We start from the raw sequence: 25,102 nt of genomic DNA, 5'->3' as shown, positions 1-25,102 counted from the left end.
ATGGTATTTTTGTTACTGGATTTTTGTCCTTACTTAGAGGAGAAGGTGGTATTTAAAAGGTCCTCAGCGTTGGTTCCTTTCAGCCCGCATCGTATCGCCATGCCCGGCCTGTGAAGGTGGCTGAGCAGCAGCAGGTCCTTAAAGCACGACGGAGGTATCAAAATTTTAATGAATTAGGACTGTATGAGGTCTGTAACTATCATATAAAATAAGAATTAGCACCACCCCTTCAGTCTTGGACCTGGAAATACCCAAAAGCAACACCAATACAGTGTAAGAGAATTTGCAGAATTGCAGGATTTCTTTTTTTTCATCTCCCAGTTGTTACTGGGAGGTTGCACAGAAGAGGTGGCTTCAGTCTCCAAATCCCTCCTGCTTCCCGAGGTACGTAGGGGTTTGGATGCTCAGAAGGTATTTTAGTTGACAGTTTTGTGTAGGATGATCGTTAGAGGAGTCAGGACTCTGTAGAGAGTAAATCTTGGGGAGAGCATTGAGTAACCAGCCATCCAGGATTAGACCAGCTGTGATTTTTTATGCTTCTAGTTGACACTAAACAATTCAGTGGGACTCTTGCCTGGAAAGACATGAATGAACCTCTCTCAGACTCGGAGGAGTCCCCGGAGTCAGTTGCCTCTTGCTATGGAACAGCTTTTTATTGCTGCATTGTGTGATCTCACCCTGGATTTTCCCCGATAAACTCAGCGTATCTGTTTAATGCTCTTCATCTGTATGCCAAATAAATATTTTCATTTGGAGTATACTTACGGATATATTTATAGTAATTTGGTTTTCAGTGTGAATAATTAATTATTCTGTCTACAAACCTAAAGAAACTTCAGCCTTTGTTTATGGGCGATTGTGCATGTGTTTACCCAAGATTGGTAAGGGATCTCCAGGGGGTCGTGGATGAAGATGGCAGTTGTCACGTCGTCCCCTGGGGGATAACAGAGATGAAGCCCCTGTGTGGCAGAGGTTTGCTCAGCCCAGGGAAGCGTGAGGTTACACCACAAGCAGCCCCAGAAGCTAAGGATTTTAAGGAGACTTTCCTTCTTCCATTAAATGTGTGTACGCTGTACAAAATAATCCGTACCCTCCCTCCGGTGCGGAACGGCCTCTGCTGGTCCCGTTCCCTCCCGAGGTGCGATGGGAGAGCAAGCAGGACAAGGAATCTTAGATAGGGTGATTAATACGTCGTTAGAAGGTGCTCAGATTTCTTCTGAGAACAGTAGAAATGTCTGTAGAGGGCAGTTCTACAGATTTCTGCAAGTGGAGCATTTACGGTTCTGTGACTGAGCGGAGCAGAGAGGTGATGGAAATGTAATGACATAATGAAGCTCGAAGCTCCTGGTTTTAAATATTACCTGTGCAACCCACTGCATTGAGGCATATTTTGTTCACTTTCCTGTAGAAATATAAACACTCCATTTAAATGTCATAAATACTTAAAATAATAATAATAATCATAATATCATCATAATAATCACAAATAATTTAAATAATCATTTCAGGCACCGAAAGAAGAGGAAGAGCTTACGGCAGAGGAAAGGAGGAAACTGGAAAGAAAATTAAAGAAGGAGCGCAAGAAGAAAGAAAAGCAGCTGATGAGGGAAGCTGGAATCTCTACTAAAAAGGCAGAGCCCCAGAAGCCGTCGGGGTCTGAGCGGGCTCTGGCCTATTTAACCAGGTAAGAACAGTAAAACCTCCGCAGGTGCTGCCTGCAGAAGGCAGCTGGAAACCCTGCCAGGAACCCAGAACGAGCTGAAACCAAGGAGTAACGCGTCAAAGGAAATTGCTGCAGTTCAGCGCTAAGTTAATGTCTTGGCTCAGTTGCCACCCCAAAATACGGCCGGTCGCCCCGTTGTGTTTCCGTCACAGGAACACGGGAGGGATGTCGGGTCCGGTGAAAGGCAGCTCCTGCCCCGAACATCTTATAGTTGATATAGAAATAACACTGGGTTCGCTGCGCTTAAAAAGATGAAAGGCTCGTTGCAGAAAAGCTTGCAGTGAGGAAATGAGGTTGTTTCAGTGCGCTGTTCTAAGCAGAGGAGCTCCGGTTGTTCCCTTTATGTAGGCAAATTGCATGAAGTGGTTAAACATTACGGAGTCTGAATGTCTGAATTTAACTGCCTGTGTGATATTTTTGTAAATTCAGATGGGATTATGCCACCATTTTAAAGTTAATGGTGTACAATGCCTTATTTTTGCATACCAAAGTACATAGCAAGTGTAGTGGCTGATTTCAGATTAGAAGCAATTACTTCATCTAGTTAGCGCACTTATTTAGAATACTTAAAATTCCAACTTAAAATTCTATGTAAAAATAAAGAACTACAGCAAAGCATTCATAGTGCCCTGCGGCCACATGTAAACAGGACGGTAACGTTTATTTTTTCCCAAACTGCCAAATACCCTCTGTCTGTGAGACCTCCAGAAGCCCGGTCCGTTACAAAGAGCGGGTTTCTACGAGGAGTAATTCCAGGGGAAAACCATTATCTCTGGCCGCGCGCGAACCCGGAGCATCCAGACTCTCTGAACTGTTACGTCCCTCTCTCCGCGGGGAGGGAGGAAATTAATTGCATTCCAGGCAGAGGGACATGTGCATTTTCCTTGCATAACCCTCAGCACGCAGCCCTCCCAAAAATGACAATAATATTTTTTGATCTGGCAAACAGCTGGAGCAGCTCAGCACCGGGCTGAGCTGGGGAGGGACCCACTCGCTTTGAGGCGTCTGCGCTCCCCTGTCGGCGGGAGAGCCGGAGATAATGGGTTTCAGGTTGGGAAAGCAAAGGAACAAGCCGTGGGGTTCGGGGGTTGATATTTCCCTGTTATCTGTATGGGGTTTTTGCCTTGTTGGGTAAGAAAAGAGCTGAGAGAGTTGGGGGGGTTCAGCCTGGAGAAGAGAAGGCTCCGGGGAGACCTTAGAGCCCCTTCCAGTCCCTCAAGGGGCTCCAGGAAAGCTGGGGAGGGACTCTGGATCAGGGAGGGGAGCCCTAGGAGGAGGGGGAAGGGTTTGACACTGAAAGAGGGGAGATGGAGATGAGATGTGGGGAAGAACTTCTTTGCTGTGAGGGTGGTGAGAGCCTGGCCCAGGTTGCCCAGAGAAGCTGTGGCTGCCCCATCCCTGGAGGGGTTCAAGGCCAGGTTGGAGGGGGCTTGGAGCAACCTGGTCTGGTGGGAGGTGTCCCTGCCCAGGGCAGGTGGGGGGGCTTGGGGGGCTTTAAGGTCCCTTCCAACCCAAACCATTCTGTGATTCTATGAAAATATGAAACTGTGTTTGAACTACTTGGACTCCAAATTTTCACTTAACCTGTACCGAATTACCTTGAAAAATTAAACCTACGACGTCGTTAGGTCTTGTAATACACAGAGTCCAAGGGCTCTCTGTGCAGCAATAGGTTGTGAGGGGTTATTTCAGCAACAGCCAATTTGAATTTTGCAGAGTTATCAGGGATTGTCATAAGATGCTGAACTGCCAAAGATAACCGTAGACAGCATTTAAGACCCAAATGTCCCAGGACTGTCCTACGCTGTGGTAAATTATGGAAGAACAGCTCAATCCTTTTACACCTCAGTAGTTTTTTCAACCCAGAAAGACTGGAAAAAGAGAGAAATGGATTTAAAATCATCAGAGAAATGATATAGTAGCTGGGAAAGGGAAACTAAAATTTAAGCTCTGGAAGTTCATTGTAAAACTCCGGGAACTTCAGTGGGTCAGGGATTTCGGTCTACGTGTTTCTGTAGGGCTACAGGCATGAATAATGTGTGGGAGGAGAAGTTAATCTCAGAGATGCAAGAGATTAATGTAATTGGAAGTTAACCAAAGGGTGCCGGGGGTTCACGTTTTGCCCCACCTACAATAAAAAGAGCCTTACATGGCATGAGGGTGGCTGAGCCAAGTGGCATCTTAATCCCCTGATGACACGGGAATCTCCTGTAGGACAGGTGGAGCTTGAAGGACCATATGATAACTAAAGCTGTCATTTTTATTTCTTAAGAGACTACTTGCAGTATGAGAGCACGCCGTACGAGGCTTTAGCCTACGACAGGAAAATACTGAATTTGTTTAAGTGGAACTTTGTTTGGTAACTTTAAAAGAAAAATGTTAGAAAGCATGCAGTGAAAGATTTTTTGTTACGCACCTAGACTTTCAACGCGCAAGGGAAAATGAAACTTGTTTCTAGGTTGCACATGTTTTAAGAGTAGGAGTTCCCTCAGTGCAGAATCATCTTTTCTGGTAGGTGGGAGAATACATTTCTGTTTCAAGCAGTAAGGTCAGGGAGAAGTAGCAAAAATTTTGCTTGAAGGAAATAAAATACAGTTAATAGGAGTTGCTGGTTTGGGGGGGGGGGGGGGGGGGATGTCTGTGCTTCAAAAGCCCGGCTTCTGCGATAGCTGTGGGTGTTCCCTTGAGGAAATGAAACCAAAGAGGCAGGGAGCCCACGGGCAGCACGTCGCTGAGGCACGAGGCTGAGTAAAACTGCACAAATCTCTTCCTTTTAATGATGACAGACTTTTTTTCTTTATGCTAGTAAGTGATGAGTCCCGATTAAAGCCGAGATGAGAATGTCTCATTACTTTGCTTCTTGGAAAATATAAAATAAAACTTTGTCCTTTTCTGATCATGGAGAGCCTTCAAGTGAAAAGATGGTGCAATTCATGAGAGTGGTAATTAGACTTAATTATAACATAAGTGACCTTCCGTGGTGTAAAAACATTGGCGAAACTTGTTTGTGTTGGCAAGAAGCTCTCTCCTCGAAATGTTTCTGTACCTGTGTTTGGCTGAGGAAGCTCCTTGCTGTATGGATCTGCACACGTGGCTTTCTCCACCCCCCGTCCAAGGAACAGCCAGAGATCTGAAATGGCATCACTAAAAGTACATGGAGGTACAAGATTGATCTCATCTGAAGTAGAAGTAGTAGATAATATCGTTATCTGGACATTGCTGTGAATTGCCGAAGCCTTGCAATATTATTTATCACGTGTTAAAATTTAAAAAATAAGCTGCTGGAGTGCATTTCTTCTCTTTCTATAATGCTTTATGTTATACTGGTAATATATGTCACCAGAATGTTGCCCAGGGCATTGTCTTTTCACTTTTCTTTATAGATCTTACTTTCCTCATCCCTAATGTAGGTAAGATTCAGATAGAAAAGACGTTCAAGAGAAGAGGCATTCAAGAGAATGTCAGAGGCTTCTTTAAAGAAAAAAAAAAAAGATGCTTATGAGAATAACACAAAGCAAAGGCCCTTTACAGAAAGACAAAAGCGAGAGGCAGAATTGCCCATGGAGCGGGGAAAGAGCCTGGCTCTGCAGGAGAGGAGGTGGATTTTGCTGAGCGCGGTGGCGATGCTGCTGGAGGCGCTGAACAGCCCCGGGCGGGTTTGCAAAGTGGGGACAGGTCCCGGTCCTCGCTCAGCCTTTATTACAACCAGTGCCAAGCACGGGAGGTTTTAAAGCTGAAACGTTGCTCTTTCGTTCAAAGAACATAGAAATCAGAGAGGCATTGCTGTAAACATGTATATATATATATTTCTGTACATATTTGTTGATATTTGCTCCTGCTGGAGCCGGGCGTTAATAGGTCGCTTAGTGTTCATTCAGTGGTAGCATCTGGGAAGTTTCTGATGTTTGAAGGGACCAGCGGAAGCTTCTCCTGGGCTGTAAATAAGGCAGCAACATCTGAGATTTGTGGCTGAACAGCTGAGATGGAGGTGGCCCTTCAGGAAGTCACAAAGACGTTCATCCTACCCCGTTTGGGACCAGGTGACTTTACTGAGAGAGATTCTGCTCAATCACAGACACCCTCATTAATGCTGAAAAAGAGTTTCTAAATTTAAAGTACACAGAGTGGGCTTGTATCAGTTTTAGTTTGCTTCTTTGATCCATAGCATTTTGAAGCTGTTTTTCCTTTCACAATGTAAGCACTTTTTTAGCCACGGTCAGTGAGGACTTTTGACGTCTGACTCTGAACTTAAATTTAAGTCATTCCCGTTGCTGCTGGCCTTAATCTTTATTAATTTCAAACTTGTCACTGGTGTTGGTGGTTCACCATCGATGGCTTAAGCTTTTAGATAATAAGAGTAACCAATGCACTAGAAATCTAAACATAGAATTTTTTCCCCTATGTTTAAAGAAAAAAACCCTAGGATTTTTTTTCTCCCCCCAGAAACAGTCTCCTTGGGTTTAAGAGCAACTAACGTTAGCATTTAGTGTCGTTTCTCCTTCCTCCGTCCCCCGGGACGGAGAATGAGTTTCCTTCCTGACAGGGAGGTGCAGCATAGATAAAAGCTCATCAGTTATCTTGAATTTCAGAAACTGTTGGAGAACTGCTCAAGTGATGAATCTCAATTAGCCAGCAGCAAAAAATAGTATGTGAACTTAAGAGGAGCTGTTGTAATTAGACACAGAAATGTCGCAGAATTCCCTTCAGCAACCGGGGCTCAGAGGTGTCTGGAAAGAGCAGCTTTTCCCCAAAGATGAGGGGAGTAGAGACAGAGGCCAGTTTTGTTTTAATAGTCACAGGGTTATTTTTTTAAAGGTTCTGGGGCAAGCATTAACTATGGATGTAATTAATCTATTCATACATGCTTTTAGTCGTTTTGTCGCATTCATTAGCTCCGTAAGAAGCCTCATGAGTCCAGAGAGTCAGAGATGGGATGAGTTTGCATTTGGTGTCGTTCTGCGGCTGTTCTGTGTGAACTTGGGCAGGCACTTGCTGCTCTCTGATTTCAAAGCCTTGCACTTCTCCTGATGCTCCAGAGGTCAGTGAATTTGTTTTAGCACTCCTCCAGCTTTCTGTATCGCCTGACTTTTAATTTCTACCAGGGCCTGACCTGCCTCTGTGTGGGATTCCTCTCGACCTAAATCAGTAAATCTGTGTTTTCCAGTCGATGCTAATAATTGGGCAGATCTTCCTCATTTTAAAGGAAGCCACTCTCTCTGGTCATGGCAGAGAAAAGTGTTCTCGTCTCATTAATGAGTTACCTTATCATTCTCCTACACTCCCTTGTGTAACTCCAGTACCCGGTGGCATCTGATGGAGCCACGTCAGTTTGTTTGCCGTTCCCTGGCAGCCCTGGCATTACTCAGAAACTCCACACAGCTCTGCAATGCCCACACCTTTCCTATTTTTAGGGTGCCGGTTATGCCGAACGTTATTCTTGCTTGGGGTAGGTGGAGAGGGAATATTCACTCTCCGGATTTGGGGCTGCTTAGGGCTATTCTTAAAGCTATTCAAGTGTATTATCTTCAGCAGATAGGGTATGTGACACAGAAAAATTGTTCTGCTGTATCGGACCTGTTGTTGGGCAAGGGTTTCTAAATCATTGTATTGCCCCACATTTTTTAAATAACTTCTCCCCATCCTGGTGTTTACATCCTTCGCGTAGCTGTATTGGTTTTATGCATCTCGCTGCCCCTTCGGAGCAGCAGGACAGAATCATAGAATCACAGAATGGTTTGGGTTGGAAGGGACCTTAAAGCCCATCCAGTGCCACCTGCCCTGGGCAGGGACACCTCCCACCAGACCAGGTTGCTCCAAGCCCCCTCCAACCTGGCCTTGAACCCCTCCAGGGATGGGGCAGCCACAGCTTCTCTGGGCAACCTGGGCCAGGCTCTCACCACCCTCACAGCAAAGAATTTCTTCCCCACATCTCAGCTCCATCTCCCCTCTTTCAGTGTCAAACCCTTCTCCCTCCTCCTAGGGCTCCCCTCCCTCATCAAGAGTCCCTCCCCATCCGTCCATCCATCCCCATGACATCCATCATCCTTCGTCTTCGGCTCGTCCTTCCAACACTGACGTGCTCTATTGCTCTTCTTTGAACGTCTGTGTCTGTGATTGTTCTGGACACGCGAGACCTGGAAGCAAACATGGTTTTACTGGAGCCGCCTCCCAGCTTCACGCAGAAGGGACCGAGGGTCTGCGTTTCCTCCCTGCCCCTGTCACCCCGGCTTTGCCTTACGGGCGGCAGCAGCACTGGCTTCATCTCTGAGCCATGCCACACGGAGAGTTCACGTTTCATTTGCCGCACACTGAAAACCTGGGGTTTTTTTCTCCCCCCAGACAGTTTTGCGGCAGTGACAGTGTTGGCACTAACGTGCCAGCTATAGCCATAGTGAATTTTTCACTGACTGTAGACGGGACAGAAACCCTCCCGTTTCAGAGGCGGCTTTATGCTATCCCTTTCCAGATGTCAGCGATCTCCTGATCATCTGGTTATTCAAACTATGCGTGTAGGATTCCGTGAACGTCACGTTGTGCTCTCGGTAACGGCAGCTTTGGCCCGTTTAACCGAGGCGCCTGCGGGCAGCCCGGCTTGATGGTTTTCAGTCCCCAGGATGCACTCCTTGACTTCTGGATTCACTTTGCAGCGTCTCGGTGGCAAGCGCCGCGCAGAGCCGCGCTGGAGCCCCGCCAGGGTTCTTCTAACCCCCGCGTGACACCCACAGGATGTCGCATCGTGCAGGAACCGCTTTTTAAACCGTTATTAACATCTTGGTGGGTTAGCTGCTTTGTATGGTTCCAGTACAACAGTTCCGCTGCTCTGCAAGAAGCACATTAACATCTTACTTTTAATTTAGTGAGTTTATGCAGATCACCGTTCCTTACGGACATCTCCCCTCTTTTTCCACCTATAAAATATTACAGCTGCCCAGACTGAGGGATCCAGGCTCCAGAGCTCTTCCACGTGAGCCCGGCTTCGCCGTGCGGGGCATCACGCCCCGAGGAGCCCGAGTTAAGCAGTCCCGGTCCCTGCACACGAGCCCAGGCACTGCCCAGACCTGATTTATCAGTTTCGTTGCTTCCAGAACAGGCACCGAGGCTTCGGTAGCTGCTACCGAGGATCCACTTGCTGTCAGTTAAAGCTAATGCTGACAAATAATAGTATTATTTACTACATAATTCTAAAAACAGCAACCAAAAATAAGAACGAAAAACAACTTGAAGTAACTCGGAGCCACCCTCGGCTATTTTTAACAAGAATTTCTGGGAAGAATATGAACCATCGGAATATATTCTGGGTATCTGTAATACTGTCCTGGAAATGTTCCAGATGGACAGAATTAGTTTTTTTAATAATTTCAGTCATTTCTAGGAAGTCCTCTCCGTACTGACGTATCAAGTTTTGAAGCACCTTAGTACTTACAAATATTTCATAGAATCATGGAGTTGTCCAGGTTGGAAGGGACCTTTAAGATCATCGAGTCCAACCATCAACCTAACTCTGATAAAACCCATCACTAACCCGTGTCTCTAACCACCATGTCAACCCGGCTTTTAAATACCTCCGGGGATGGTGCCTCAACCACTGCCCTGGGCAGCCCATTCCAAGGCTTAATAACCCTTTCCATGTCAAAATTTTTCCTAATCTCCAATTTTTGGATGTTTTTTGCCATTTCAAGCTTCTGGGTAAGCAACTCCGGTTTCTAGGGACAAAACAGGAGCTTTGAGTGTTCTGAAATGACGGGGTTTAAGACTTTTAAGCATGTTTATAAGTGGAAGTTCTCAGATGTTGCAGGTATCTCTGCGGTATTTTCAGCTCGTTCAGAAGTAGGAAGTTGTAGAACCGTCAGGAATTGTGTGACTTTTCCAGCCGTATTCGTAAGTGCTCATTCAGTTGAGCTTCGGAAAAGCAGCCGGACTAACACCCCTGAACCAAACCTCGTATGGTTTAGCTTTTCCTATTATTCTGGATAAACTCCTTTTTATAGAGAGTGCTTTTGGAGTAGCTTTCTTACCCCTTTGCTTGGCGCTAATGCACAGCTTAGGAGGAGAAAGCGAGGGAAGCTCATGCTAAACCTTTCTCAGTCGGAGTCCGTAGCTCTTCCGTCTCCCTAAATCTGCCCATCGTCCTGCTCAGTTCATGGCAGAGGGAAGAGATTTCTCCTTGTCATTTCCATAACCCTAAATGGTCACTAAATTTAACAAAAAGGGAGAAATAGATTAGGAAACTCTAATCCTGCTGTATGGCTCCAAATCAAATAATTCGTCTTTCTAAGTCTTCAAATTAATTTTATGGAAGGTCACAAGTCCACATCTCAAAGCATATTTCAGTAAAAGCTGCGGAGTGATTTACTTTGAAACCTTCTGTCTCTTTGCGCTTCTACCATTTTTTCAGTGTGAAACAAAGCTGTCAAAATATTTACTTGGGCATTTGGTTCAAACGTTCTCATAGGGAAATACTGTATTTAATAGCATCATTAGCATGAATTCACAGATCCTTTCATCTGACGTCTATCACTTACAGGATCAGCTGAAAAATATGTTATCAACTGACCATCCCCATCTTTAAAGGGTTTTTTGTTTGTTTGCTTGTTTTTTAAATATTTTCCCTATCTTCTCCCCGTCATAGTAATGGTAATTTGCTTTTCCAGAATACCTTTCCTGATAGCATACCATGACTATATTTTGACAAAATAAATGAAAAATATTTTGACACTGATTTATTCGCTCTTGTTATGACAGCTTTTGAGAAATTGTTATGTTACCCCATTTTTCAGATGGATAAATTAAACAGTGATGAAGTTTGTGACTCACCAAAGTCCTTGTACTGTCCAAAGGTCTCCTTTCAAGCAAGTGACAGGAGGGGAACTAGACATAACTTTCTTCCTATCTGAGCATTGGCTCTGCTTTCTTTGGCCCTATCCCAACGTCTGGTCCCAGCAGACCTGTAGGATTTTTCTCAGTTCCTTATTTTGAAGGATTTTTTTTTTGTGTGGGGGCATCTCAAGACATTCCTGAAGGCCACTTGCAACTGTCCTAATCTCTTTCCAGCTGCTCTGGGAGAGGTCTCTGTCTTCCAGGGTTGGGGTCTTCTTTCACTTGTGGTCCTTTGTAGTCTTGCTGCAAATGACCAGGGCAGCTTTATTCCACTTTATTGCTGCTGATAAAACTAGGAACAAAACCTCCCGAGTTAGCCGGCTGGAGGTTACAGACAGCACTTCTATTCTCAGTCACATATATAAGATTTTTCTCCTGCATATGATCCTGGATCAGATGAGATTGGTGGCTCTTGAGATGACTCGTTCTCATGTGCCTGAGGAGGTTTCCCAGGTATTTGTGGTGAATTGATTTATTTTTTTCCAAAGTTTAGTTTGCTTTTATTTTTTTTCTAATTTTTCCATTAGGATTTTTAAGATTCCTCATGATTTTTTGCATATATGTTGTTGCAGCTATGAATTGTATTAGCAGTAATTAACCGTAGCGCTGTCAAGCGCTTCCTCAGATGGGGCAAACTAGATTACATGTGTTAAATCCATAATTGTTGGGGTAAAAATAGTTCATGTTTCTTTGCCTGATTTTCTTTCCTGTAAAATAACATCTTTATTTCCAAACCTAGTTAAGAAAATTTAATGCATCCTTTCTTAATGACTCTCATTTCCAGTAAAATAAAATTTAGTATAAATGAATTTTCTTAAGAGTTTATTAAATGTAGTCATTAGATATTTCTCGTTGAGCTTCAGCTTTCATCTGTCCGTGGTATTATACAAAAGAGGTTGCATCTGATCAAATAGTTAAGCAGCTTTAATACATTATTTCATCTGAAATGACTTTTGGAACCCTTGTGAGGTAGGTTCGGGAGGTTCGGAAGCAGGAGTGTGGAATTACAGGCCAGGAGGCTCCGGGGCCGTGTCCTGACGCCTCCGGTCTCCACTTCACACCGTCGCTTTGGCCTTTCCCATTTGCCTTGGGTAAATCTCGTGCACCATTCGGGTCAAATAAAACCAGAGGAATTAAAATGACCTGTAATACAGGTATTATAACAAAGTACCTGCTGACATTTTTAAACATTTTTAAACTAAAAGCAGATCGCAGGGATTATTTACTTTATTTGGATAAAATAGCGTTGGCGGTGAGTGTGGAGCATCGCTCTTTCCTCCCAGCCTCAGGAGGAGGAGGGAGATGGGTGCCCTCAGATGCCCCCGATCCCGGTATCCCCCCCTTAACCCTCTTCAGGATTCCAGAAAAGGCATTTTCTACTCACCCATCTTCTTCCATTCAGGATATGTTCTTGACACGGCAGAAAAAAGAAGGTTTTATGTTTTCTCTGTGTCATAAAAAGTCGATTTAGGAGAATTAACGCTGCTGCTCACTTCCTCAAACACATTTAAACTATTCATCCAATGCCCAAATACTCAAAATAGTGGAGAGCAGTTTTGTAGCTCTAGGGGATCATTTAGTCTAGTCAGCCAAAGCCAAAATTAAAATTTAAAATGCAGTTGGCAACGGTTATTAATCAATTAGCTCCAGGGAGCCGTCAAGGCTTCCTAGCCAGAGTTAGAATAACAAGCAATATTTTTGAAATAATAAAACTGGATCCTTAATAAAACTGCTTCACACATTTATTAATATGGTGATGCCCAAAAAGGTGTTAGTAATTGCTTTTATGTGAATAAAATTGAGCTGGAATGAAAGCCATCTGCAGGAAGCAGTAATTGGCAGATGAGTTTCTTTAAGCGTAGGTGACTTAAAACCTTGGTAGTGAATGGACATCGCCGGGCTTTAGAGGAGGAGCCCCTGACGCTCTCCGGGACACGGCAGGTCCGAGTACGTGGTGAGAGGTGCCTGGACAGATCGGCTAAATCCAGAAAACAGGGGTGGGCTGCCAACCGCTGGGTTCATCTTGACGTTTTCGTTGGCTTGTCCCTTTTTACAGCTGTTCCGCAAAAAGAGGAAGGAATCCTGCGGTAAGGGGCTGCTCACACCCCCGGGGGTTCGAGGCTCTCCTCAGCCCTCTGCCACACATCCAATGAATGCAGCCGTGGGGGGTCCAAATCGGGGTGTAAAAACCGACGGAGATGCTGGATGGGTATATTAATGCTCCGCTCCCCATGAGGAGGTGTTACTCTGGTAGTTTTGTGGCAGCGAACAATCGAATTGAATCTCCTAGATCTGCCTAGAAAGGACTTGCATCTCTTACCCCGGGGAGCAGTAAAATGCAGTGATCATTTGCTCCAGCTGAGAACCACCCCAGGACCTGGTCTTCTCCCAACGTGGAATTAGTCACAAGCAGGGATTTCAGCCTAATTTCGATCGACATGCTCTTCCCATCCCTCCTCGGGAATGAACAATTAGTTTAAGCTCAAGAAATTAACTTTTTCATTTGTTCTTAATTGTTTAATCTCTTCTGTGATTCTTTTCTTCTTTGAGACGTGGGGAGGGAGAATCTTTAAAAGTTTGAAAAGCTGATTTAAAATGTCAAAAGCAATGCAAATGAGCTACTGGTTGCAACTAAGCTTGAATCCATGCCTTGGCCAGGGTGTTCTGCCCCCCAGTTGGACGGTATCTGGTGTAACGGTAAGACAGAAGACAAGTGACCGCATTTGTTTTCTCTGGGTCTGGTAGCACATCCCTCATCTGATCATCAGAAAGCGTTTATATGAATGGATTGTTGCCAGCTTTTGAAAATGATTTTCCTTGCAGCTGGGCTTCTTACACAATTTTCATAGAGACCATGGGGGCCCTCTTTATCTCCTCGTACCCCCCAGCACGTTCTTCATGGGAGGGAGGCAAAACAGTTGTTTTCGTTTTTCCTTTCCCTTGTTTCTGGTCTGGGCATCGGTGTGACCAGAATTAAGTGCAAGAAAAGCTGGACATCTGGAGAGGAGATGGGACCGGCACAGCCTTGGGGTAGAGCTTCCGTGTGTTTTCCTTGCAGGAGCAGAACAGATCGGCTACGAAGGGCTCAAATTCTGGTTTTAATTCTTCTTCTGTGAAAATTCAGCTCCTGCTTTGTCTTCTTTTTATGAACGTATGTAAAATAAAGGCCATGTTTAGCTTGGTAATATAGTAATTTTAGCTGTCGTCTTCCAAGCCTGCTGCTGACCTTTTTGTTATTATTGAAAACAACAGAAAGTTCTCAGCGTATGATTGCTGCTATATATATTTTCAGATCAAAATGCAATTTTGCTGCAGGCAGGCTAATACGGATATCAGCCACTAAATAACTGTACTAGAAAAAGAATTTTTAAAAAACCGAATTGTAAAGGTGTTCTTTTTCCCCCAGTGGAATGGTCTTGGCATTTGCAGGTCGGTTGGTGTCCATGGGAAGTTGAGAAGTTAAATCACAGTGAGATACTCTACGTGTATGGTACCGTATAGAAGGTGTAGGAGCTCTGCCCATGACCTGCTGGAGGATTTTGGGGCGTTGTTAGAGTTTTCTGGGTCAACTTTCCTTTCCACTTATCATCTGTCTCATCTGTTTATACTCCAAGCTCCTCAAGGGAAGGTCTCGCGTCGCCTTTGAGCGGTGTCTGTCGGGGGGAGGAAGGGGGTTTCTAGCTTGGCTGCAGCTTCAGGATGCAAACATAATATAAAACGGTACAAATAATGGCAAGTGATAAAAGTATGTATAATAAATAATACACTGTGATAAATGTTTTATGTAGATTTAATCAAAGCTTTGCTTTAAGGCACAAAGGCCCTTTCCTTTTGCTTTATAAATACTTTCTAAGAAAATCCTGTGACCTGTGTGGCTTGCTGTGCAGAAGCAATCAGCTACAATCTGTCCTTATATTGGACACCAGGACAAAAATGGGACACTGAAAAGCACATTTATTTCTTCCTGCATGTGTGATTCCTAAATTAAAAAAAAAAGAAGAAGAAAAAAAAGCTTCCTCCCTTTGCCTTTTCACAAGTCTTTAGTCATTATGCTGTGTCTAAACCAGATGGAAGAATATATTAAAAATTGTTTTTAAACCACAGATTGAGAAATGGTGCCAGGATTTTTAACCAAAAATGTGGCACTGATTCTAAAATCTGTTGACAATTTTAGAAAGTTTTCTTCTGGCAAAAGAGCTCAATTAGTGTCTCTTCTCTTCCAGGAAAATAAAGAAAACCTTTATCTGAGTCACAACTTAATTAGCTTCCAAACTGGATTTGAGAATATCAGTATAAATATATTAACTTTCTCCAGGAACTGGAGTTGGGAGATAAACAGAGTCATCTATAACACGAGAAAAACACAGTTAAAAATAAAGGCTGTGACTCTCTCTTACGTCTATATCTTGAGTACTGCCACAGGTTAGTGTGTCTAAGATCTTAACTATAGCTGTTTGGGTCACATCTTTGAAAATCTATTTAGAATTTAAATTTTGGATATTTTTTTCCAAATGAGGAACATCAGCATCACACACACTTGAAATGAGATTTCCTCTTGTCTTGCATTGAGCACCGAAGCGCAGCGCAAGGCGGCGTTCTGGGCATGCAGGTGTCGACAAAGACATTCAAAAACTGTCTTTTAAAAATTAAATTAGTTTTAAATGCCCCTGAGAGAAATAGAAGAACTTGTGAATACCCCCAACAAAAATAAAGACTTTCATGTTTCCCTTTAAATAATTGTATGTGTTATAACTGGACAAAAAAAATTATGATTCCTCCTTCACTATATGCACTATAGGGCATATATAAAACTTCCATCCACATCCATATATTTTTTATATATCCATATAAAACCACCATCCATAAAACGGCTCTTCTCCCACAAGAATGTGTTTATGCTGAATTTCTGCTCCTTCCAGGGGTTCCAGGAGCCGGGGTGAGGTGCCGGGTTCCCGCGCTCCCCTCTTGGTTACGGCCACCGCGGGACTGACCTGATAACCGGATCCAGAGCTTCCGAATTCAGGGCACATAAGGGCAGTGAATGTGCCTTAAACGCAAGTGCATCGTATCTTAAAGTCACTGCTATTTTATCTATTGCATCGTGAAATAATACAGCAAGCCGCTTGAGTGCCAAAGTGTTCCAGCAAGGCTTTAAATGTCTTCAAGGGAATTTTTTAGAGTGGGGTTGTTCTTTATTGAGGAAGCACCTCTTATCCACGTTTCACAGGTAGGGCAGTGAGTGCCAAAATGACACCTTTTGCACTGCTTGCAGAGCTCTTGGGGAATAAAGGGCTTAATTTGATACCTTCAAGCCTTGGTCATGTGCCGTAACTTCTGTTCAGCCTTCTATGTCGAAGAACACGGGTGATCCCTAAGGGCAGGTTTCAGGGTGATGAATATCCAAGTGTGTCAAAACAGAAAAGTACCCAGATAAACGGGGTGAGAAGAATGTGGTAGTTTCTATATAGTGTTGGCGGGACACTGCTTTTAACCTTTTCAGTAGATCTTTTCAATGTAGCCTTGAACATGGTGTAATCAACCAGATCCCTTGCTCTGTCCCAATTTGGAGATTCAGTGGAGCTTGAGAGAGTGAGACCTAAGGGTAAATCACAGGAGAGCGAGGGGAGGCTTCACGCTGACCTCAGGGATGGAGAAACCTTTCAGATCAATTCCCTGATGCTCAGCCTGGACTGTCTGCTGGAGAAATCCAGATTTGGTGCCAGTCTGCTTTCCCGTGACAGATATCCAGGCTGGAAGGTGTATCCCAGGTGGGCTGGACAGTCGGTGGCCCAAAATTACATGCAGATGCCCTTGCGGCATCTCTCCTGGCTTCTGAAAGGTTCTCAGCAGCCACAAATCTTTATTTCTTCCTGTTTTTTTAAGACTTGTCTCCTACCCAATGATCTTGTCAGCTGAATGAGTAAAATGGTTCTCAGTGTAGTACTTTTCTACACAAGGGAGATTATTTACTAATTGGGACAGCTTCGTAGCGTGTTGTCCCAGCCAGTTCTCTGAGCAGATGCATTGCGTTGTCTTCCTGAATCCAATTTATAACAATAATGGTTTTCTCTTACTGTGTTTCTGGAACCAATTTGACTACTTTCCCTTCCCCTTCTCTTTCTGCTGGGACATCCCAGAGAGCTCTTGCCCCACACGCTACCACTTGTCTTCTCTTCGCCTCCTCCTGCTGCCCCTATTCCCATGGTTTGGGAGATTTGCGTGAGATCACTCGAATGCAGAGACTAAAAGTCATTTAGGAGATGGACCAGCGAGAATCTCGGGCGGCTTTTTCACATGAGACTCTCGCACTAAAAACCCAAAGCCCAAATGTAGAATTCCCTACGGCGCTTGATTAATTTCATTCATTTCCTCTGTATCTTCAGTTTCAAAGCCGTTGAGGAAGATCATTTCTACAAACATAAAAGTTCTCTTTAACTAAAGTCAACCAATGTGTTTTTCCAATGAGCTCGTAAGAGAGATTCAAACATTAACTGTGTAAAGAAGACAATTAGTGTTTGTACAATATATTGAAAATTAGCCCGAGGCATAGTAGAAAAATACATGTTTTATACATGTATATTTTTTCATCCAATTCCATAGTTTATATTAGATCTGGACATAGATACTTTTAAAGGCTACCAAAGTAATTCAAACTGTGAAAGAGGTTGTGATTGTCTATAAAAAGGTTTTTTTAAGCCATAATGTAGTTGGTCGTACTCTGTATATTTAATCACTCAAAGGAAAAGCCTTTTCTACTGCTGTAGTATGTCAAGGAAGCTTATCTGCATATAAACAGCAAAATGGGACCTCTCTTGTGTTACAAAGCTTTAACTTTTGTAGTTTCAAAGTTGAGCATTGCTAAAAATGTACTGGTTGTGTCATTCTGATAAAAGGAGATACCCCTCTCCCTTCGTCACGGAGTGATACTTTCCATGGGGTTTAAAGCTGTCATAGGAGTAGGAAAAAAGCTGTCACGGTCATAGGATTCAGTGGAAAACTTCTATTTTAATAACTGTTGGGGGTTTCAGTTTCGGGGGAGCGACTGCCACATTATCTGTCTTAAAGATTGTGCATCCCTTATCATGAGTGTTTTGCCCACAATTCGATAGGAATTGGGGTCAAGAGAAGGACCATTTTCCTGGAGAAGGAGAAACAGGAATTGATACAACCATGGATAAAGTGCCAGCTGAAAACTTGGGAGCGTTTTCTGAAAATATGAGTACACCCATAGTCTATTAAGGAAATTCCTCCTCTTTTTACCGTTCTCATTTAGCATTTGTTTCTAACAGGACAGAGCGCAAACAGAAAAAAACAGTTTGTGGGGCTCCAGTGCTGTAATGGGCACAAAAGTACTTTCTGCGGTTGATTAAGTTAAACTATTTGTTGTTTATATGAGTTATTACAGTGTATAAAGAGCAAAACTTTTCAGAAAGAGGAACTTTGTTTCTAGAAGAGAATTCCCCAGAGGGAGAGGCGACATGGGATCTTGGATGCAGGAGCGTAATGACTTGCCTTAACGTGCAGAAGAGAGCATATGGTTTTGGTAATAGGCTAATAAGAGCAATTAACCTTATAGTGCACTCATTTGTTGGTCTCAGTTGTTTATAAACTGGGTAATAAAGGTATTTTAACATCCTATAGCTTTATAGGAGATTAGTGAAATCAGGCTGTGTTGTTCAGGTTAATGCCCGAGAGTACTTGGGTGGTAGCGTAAGTGAGAGAAAAATAAAATTAGCAGAGAATAAACTCTTCAGAGTACTGTGTGGTGTGTCTGACCAGTGAATATAATCACAAATGTATAAATACATAGTATAGTGACCTTCATTGTGCAAGTACTTTGGCTTCTAGGTTTGTGGTGATGGGAGAAGGATGATTTTCCCATAATAATATTTTTTTATTTGATTCTGTAACTTTTGGCAGTCACCTTTTGGGCTCCTGCTTTTGTGCAATATTTGTTTTGCAAACTTTTGCCTGTTTATTCACAGTGTCCCAAAAGAGACGTCTAAATCAGTTCAGTTGTGGGTTTAGTTTGAACATGTAAAATATGATACATTGTGGTTGTTAGCGTTTGTCTGTCCTTGCTGGTTTACTGTTATTTGTCTGATTTTTACCTTACAGGTTGGTTACAGACGTTTTTATTGAGTTTCGGTAGTGGTAACCCCAGTGAGTTGTTGCTGCTTTTTCTTTATCCTGAATTTAAAAGTCAAGACAATATTTTTTTTCCTTTGGGTTTTCTGCAGAGAATTCCATGAAACTCTTCTGTGCAAATTTGTGCTCTTGGTTTTTTTTCTCTCTTCGTTGAATTGACGGAACAATGTATTTGCTGGTGCAGCGTTCACTGAATATGAGGACTCTTTTGCTTTATTAGACTTGACAGTGTTTAAACAATACTAATTCTCATACCCAGCCGCCTTTCAATTGATTTCTGTGCTCTCTGTTGCTGCGTAAAACCAGCCAGAACGTAAAAGGCATCTTGCATGCTACCCTCTGGAAACTTGTTTTTCTTTAGAGAAAAATCAAGTAAGTGTAAAATTTTCTGGTTTTTTCTCCTCACATATTTTCTTCTGGATCTTGAAATGATATTTCAGTGTACAGACAGATTTTGTACACATTAAGATGCTAATTTTCAAGCACATTTTTTAAAAAGCAGTCTTAATTTTATAGTGCGATTTGCTACTTTGCTCATTTGTTTGTAGAAATAAATGTCTTGTTCTTCCTCTAAAGCAGAATATACCACCTTGAAAATCATGTTCAAGATGTACGTGAATGTGCCGTTTCAACCCAGCTAAAATTTTGCGTATTTAAAATGTGTTTGCTAAACAGCGCGAGAACATTTGCAGATGTTAATCATTTGTTCTACCCGCTCACTTCTGACAGTATTGGAGCAGCCAGAAGTTTTGAGCTGAATATTGGAATCTGAATTCCTGGGGAAAGCGAGACATAAAAAGCATTTTTCTATCCTGTAAACGTCAAGATTTAAGTCACACCTTTAGGCAAATCCAAACCTTAAAACATCTGCTCGTGAAAGATGAATTTTCTCTGCTCTGGACAATGAGGACTTCACCCGTGATGGGCTTTGGCCGTTGCGGAGGGGTCTGTTCTAGAACCAATGGCTCCTTCAGTCCTCGAGAGGCTGCTTAATTTCACAGAAATTTCATTTTATTGTGAAATATCACCTTTCTGAAACTCAAATGTGATTTCTCCTCTACTCCACCTCCCCGAGGTAGCCCTGCAGCTGGGGTAGGGATTTGAGGCACTTGGTTGTTGTGGGTTGACCAGGTGGCCAACCCTTCGGTTCTGTTGTGCCACTCACATAAAATGTGTGTTAGTGTCCTTTTCACACAACGTCATGGAACTCATAGTCGCCTGGAGTCACTGCAGGAAATATTTTATGAATAATGGATGTTTTGATCCCACAGTATTTCATTTAAGTGATTTTTTTTTTTTCTTTTAAAATTTACTACAGCTGGTCTGAAACCCCAGAAGAATGGAAGTTCCAAAAGACAAGACAAACCTGGCTTCTCTTGCACATGTATGATAAAGAGAAGGTTAGTATTAACACTGCTTTTTCTCAGAACAAACATGATAGAAAGTTTTATACCTTAGCTGTAGCTATTCTTTATTAACCAAAAGTTGCTAGTGCTAGTCATGCACTTTTCCAATATTTTTTAAATTATTTATAAATTGATTACTGTGTTTTTAACCAAAATGCTGAATCATTTTAATTGCTTTAATTTCTTGTAATTAATCTATTTATTTTGTTGATCATTCTCCTGTGTATGCTAGATTTTTATACTTGATATATGTCACGCATAAATAGAGCAGATTCATGTTTTATATAAACCTGGAGCTTACTGAGAATTTCAGTCATATCCTTCATTTGAATTTCTGAGTGTGGAACTCAATACCGTAAGCTACGGTTCTCATATTGCTTCAGATACCTCTGGCTCCACGGAAGATGTACAGCCACATTGCCAAGATGTTAAAATAGCTTTCTGATTAAAATATAAGTGAAACCTGATGTTGATTGTAGGAAGCATAAAGCATAACCAGAAGCTCGGCTTCCATCCTTACTGAAACCCATTCATTTCATAGCTTAAAAACCGATATAAATTGAATTTCCAATAAGCGTCTGCCCATCGCGGGATCGAATGGGGGTTTCAGGGCACTCGGTTTGTTGTGTAACAGAACAAACATCGAGCCGTTTGCGCAGCCCCTTCCTTATTGATTTGACATTCAGTTGGTTTTTGCTGATATTTTGTGTGCACTCAGCCATTTAACCACACCAATCTTCCTGACCCACGGTACTCAGCAGCTCTTATGCCCATCACCTGACGCAGGGTGTCACCTTGATGATTAAAAATACTTTTAAAGAACCAGATAATTAAAAAGCAGAGTTTCACGAAGGCAAAGATGTTCACGCGGTGTAATGTTTCAAAAAGTTTGGTGGCAGAATCTGTTTGTCAGTATTTAGGTTGTTCACAGTGTCTTTTATTTTTAGGTTTCTCCTTTAAGAGTCTTTATCAACCTTTCCAAATCAATGTATGCTCTTTAGAGCTACCTAGAAATTGTGTTACAGGCAGAATGATGTTTTTACTTTTTTACCTGTTGACTTTGGGGTTTGTGTTGAAATATACTGGGAAATAATTAACTGTAAGTAGCATTTGTTTTCTGTATCAAAACACAGCTTAACTCCTTACTTCTCAACACCGATATGAAACTTCCCTTCTATTTTTTTTTAAATCTGATGAAAGTGCTATGATTTATTTAAACTCACACATTTTGTAGTTTTATAATCAGAGATGCATTGAATCTGAGCTGTAGATAATGACTAACATCTGCATCGAGATTCAGTAAAGTCAGTAGAACTGCTCAAGTGCTTATAATTAATCATATGATGAAGGGTCTTTCTTCATCAGGACTGTAGGCAGGGCAGATCAGCTTCTTTTGAATATTTTTTTATACCCAAATCCAACTTCCTGCCCGTTACAGAATAAAATCTGTTAGATATCCAGGCATGACTGAAATACAAAAGGAGACATGAGTTTCTTTCCTTCCTAAGCCACATCTTTGATCTCCTGGTGTCACTTGGGTGCCTACTGAGAAGCCATGCAAAGGAGTGGATTGAGTTTCCTCTACTGGTTGGCCTTTTTCTGTAAGAAATATGTTGAAGGTTTTAAAGTTCTTTGTAACATGAGGGGTTTTTTAAGTCCCTTTGAGACCCATCTGGTGGTTGGCCGACAGCTTCCAAGCCAAGGCTGTGCACCTACAGTGTATATACGTCTTCAGGATCCAGTATAAAATAAGGACTAGGTCATTTGTTGATCTTTGTCATCTGGTGCAGCGTTTTTAGAAGGTGACTCTGTGAGCTGTCTCCACCTGGGGGTGGTTCCTCAAGCTCCCTCAGAAGTAGCTGAGAAATCCAGCTTCATGGCTCAAGTTCTCTGTGCAGGGATCTCTATTTGCTTTGCAAAATCTGTAGGCATCTGCAAGTCTAAAAAGCCAGAAAACTCTAGAGTTACACAGTGTCATTTCAAAGTGCCAGCTGCTCTTTTCCTGCTACTATTTTGTAGTGTTTCCCCCCTGCTTTTTTCCCAACGATGGTGATTATTTCACCTTGGGATATTTCCACATTATCCTGTTAGAACAGAAGCGAGGGTCACGTGTGAGGGAGAAGAAGAAACAAGGAAAAGGTCAAAGCAGTTTAACAAAAGAATAATAATAAAATCCCATGAGCATCACTTCCACTTGCCAGCGCCGTGGTGGGAGATCTCGATATCCAGTTTCAAGCCAGGCCAAAAGCTGATCTTAGAAGGAGGATCGTGTTCCTTCTTGTGAAACCTCGCCAGGAGTCCCTGCAATTCCAGCTCTTCTACTACTGTATTTGAAGAATTAAAATTTGGATTTCATTAAGTTTTTGCTGGCACTTTCCATGTTCCAGTCCTTGCTATGGCTCTATCGTACGGGTAAGTTAGGAGGAAATAGGGTGTTATCTTGCCTACACGGTATGGATTGTAAGCTCTTGCTGGAATAAACCTAATAGCTCTGTGAAAGAAAAAAATCAGACTTTTTGCACACTCGAGCACTTATCCTTAGGGCCAAATGCTAAATGTTTTCTAGGCTTCAGGCAGCCACATGTCTGTCTGCACACTTTGTATTTCTAAATTTAGAGTAGGCTTTTAATTGCCCCTTCAAGCACTTTGCTTAAATGCTATAATAATAACTGTAATTCCGCAGAGTGAGGTATGACTGTGCCACGGGGTCTCAGAACAAGAGGTGTAAATTATGTAGATAATTTGGCTGAGGTTTGAAACAGAGAAATGTTGCTGAGCTTTAAAAATCCGGTGCTGAGCATCTGCATTAAAGGAGCACTTTCATGCTGAAATAAAATCACAGTTTACTGTGACTAAAAAGGTTTCAAAAATATAGACATCTTTCATTATGTTTAAAAGTGTTTGATTTGTATATTAAGCATGTAGTGTTAGTCACTGTAAAATTAGTTTGTTGTGTTTTTTGTTTTTGGTTTTGGGTTTTTTTTGGTATTTTTATTGTTTCTTTAATGCAAGAGCATTGGTGAGAAGAATTAGAAGGTTTTCCATAGCACATAAGTGATGAGGCTGGATGCAGACTTTAGGTTTGATTTATTGCTTTGTAATATCCCTGATTGATGAAGGCAGCTTTGGAATATTCTTTCTTCCTCTTCTTTTGGAGTGATAGAAGTTTCAGTGATCAAAGTTACGCTGCCAAATGTCGATGGAGGAATAAGTTGTAAATTAAGTATCTGTTGAAGCTCTGTCTTCTCTGAAATGTTGATACTTTGCAGAATTGAAACAGCCTTCGAATAATTAGTCTCCAGTCCTTTAAATACTTACGTATGTGTTTAACTTGACTCATGTCGAGTATGCCTTTTAAAGCTAGATGTGTAAAGTCAAACATGGGGAAAAATATTTGCGGGATTAGGTCATTTTCACATCTCCTGATTCACAGCAAAAATATTCTCTTATTGGCTGGAACCTGTTCCACAGATACACAACGTAAAGTTAAGATACGCTTCAAGGTAGACCTGCTCACCTAATCCGTCTGAAAATACACTGCTTTGAAATACTGAATAAATCATTCAAAAGTCTTTGCTCGGTTATTGCCAAGATTATTTAACGTAATGATCATTTACGTTGTATGTTGTACCAGATAAGCTAAAATTCAACCTATGAGTAATTAATGAGAAGGGGAGTGAAGCGGGGGTGACGGCACCGTAGATGACTACACGTGTTGGTAGAGCCTATCGGTTTTAGTCAGCATGATTTAAAAATTATTTCCATATGTCTGAATTCAATTTGTTTTTCAAATTAAATTCTGTTCCTCCGTATAAGCATTCTGTCAACGTGCTTGATGGTGGGTGGGATCCCATCTTCGCAAACAAATAATTTTGGGTGGGGGCAAGGGTAATTCCTGCAAATTTCTTTCCCCAGACATGTGCGTGCAATTCTCTCTGAATTTACCAAGGTTTGCAGATGTGTTTCCAAGAGAAAAATTTGGCTAGTGGGTTTTTTTCTCCCCGCCAACCCTCGCAGCCCTGAGCTCTCTCCCAGGGGGTGTTTGCATTTGCCGAGCAGCGTTTCCACATCTGCTTAGAATTTCCTCTGGGATGCTTTGCCCATCTCAGCACATGACAGTCCTCCACCATGGTCCGTCCATCCCTCCCAGCAGCTCCAACCTGCGCAAGAAACTCCTCCACTTCTCCTAATTATCTGTCAGGTGATGATTTGACACGATTGTGAATGAGGATTGAGAGAGAAGAAAATAAAGCAGGGGTTTTATCTTCCTTATTTTTTTTCTTTAAAGGTTCCAGACAAGTATTTCACCGTTTTACTGGATTATCTGCAAGGGCTTCAAGGCAGCGCGCGAGACATAACTGTGCAGAAAGCTGAAGCTTTTATGAAGGAATTTGATGGTTCCGATGTAGAAGACCCAAAGCTGCTGGAGAAGTGCGAGCGCATACGACAAGTTCTGCAGCTGCTGTCCTGAGAATCGTTTTGTGTCTTAACGGCTGTCTGGTGGAGAGGAGGAGAGGATGTCGTCCACAGAGACTATACGTTAGTTGTAAAGACGTATTTTCTAATAGGAATCCTAATACTAAATTTTCAGATTTTGCACTCGTAATTTTTTCCAGTTGCAAATATTTATCATGTTCTGAGGCGATGAAATGAGAATAATGTATGAGGTCCATAGACGTGCTATTAAAGGTAAAATTACTGCCTGTCTTTAGGAAAATAAACCTCTCTTGTTATGTTTTTCTCCACCTCTCCCTGTAGTTACTGTTAATCAAGAGGAGCTTTGCGGTTCTTAGTAAGAAGAGCAAAGGAACCAACACAAAGCCATTTTCCAGTGGCAGCTGGAATCGATCCCTCTCCGTGGGTTGCTGGGATTTGGGATCCGTCATGGTTGCTCTGTTGGACACGGGCTCTATAACACAGTTGCTTATTAATAAGCGCCTTGCAAGGC

General features: G+C 42.4%; 1 protein-coding gene across 2 annotated transcripts in view; it reads left to right on the top strand.

Annotated features, from left to right (window-relative positions):
- Nucleotides 1-24,898, top strand: part of CHLSN (cholesin) — a 118,620-nt gene extending 93,722 nt beyond the window's left edge. For both annotated transcript variants that reach the window (XM_074158404.1, XM_074158405.1), the window contains 3 exons: nt 1,509-1,684; nt 20,067-20,148; nt 24,443-24,898. In XM_074158404.1, coding sequence (XP_074014505.1) covers nt 1,509-1,684; nt 20,067-20,148; nt 24,443-24,625 — 441 coding nt within the window. In that variant the 3' untranslated portion in view covers nt 24,626-24,898. The remainder of the gene's footprint in view (nt 1-1,508; nt 1,685-20,066; nt 20,149-24,442) is intronic.
- Nucleotides 24,899-25,102: the final 204 nt, after the last annotated feature.

Source organism: Numenius arquata, chromosome 14 (genome assembly GCF_964106895.1).
Source record: "Numenius arquata chromosome 14, bNumArq3.hap1.1, whole genome shotgun sequence".
In the NCBI taxonomy this organism is placed as follows: Eukaryota; Metazoa; Chordata; class Aves; order Charadriiformes; family Scolopacidae; genus Numenius; species Numenius arquata.
The sequence above is the reverse complement of the archived record's forward strand: the minus strand, read 5'-3'. Positions and strand labels throughout refer to the sequence as shown.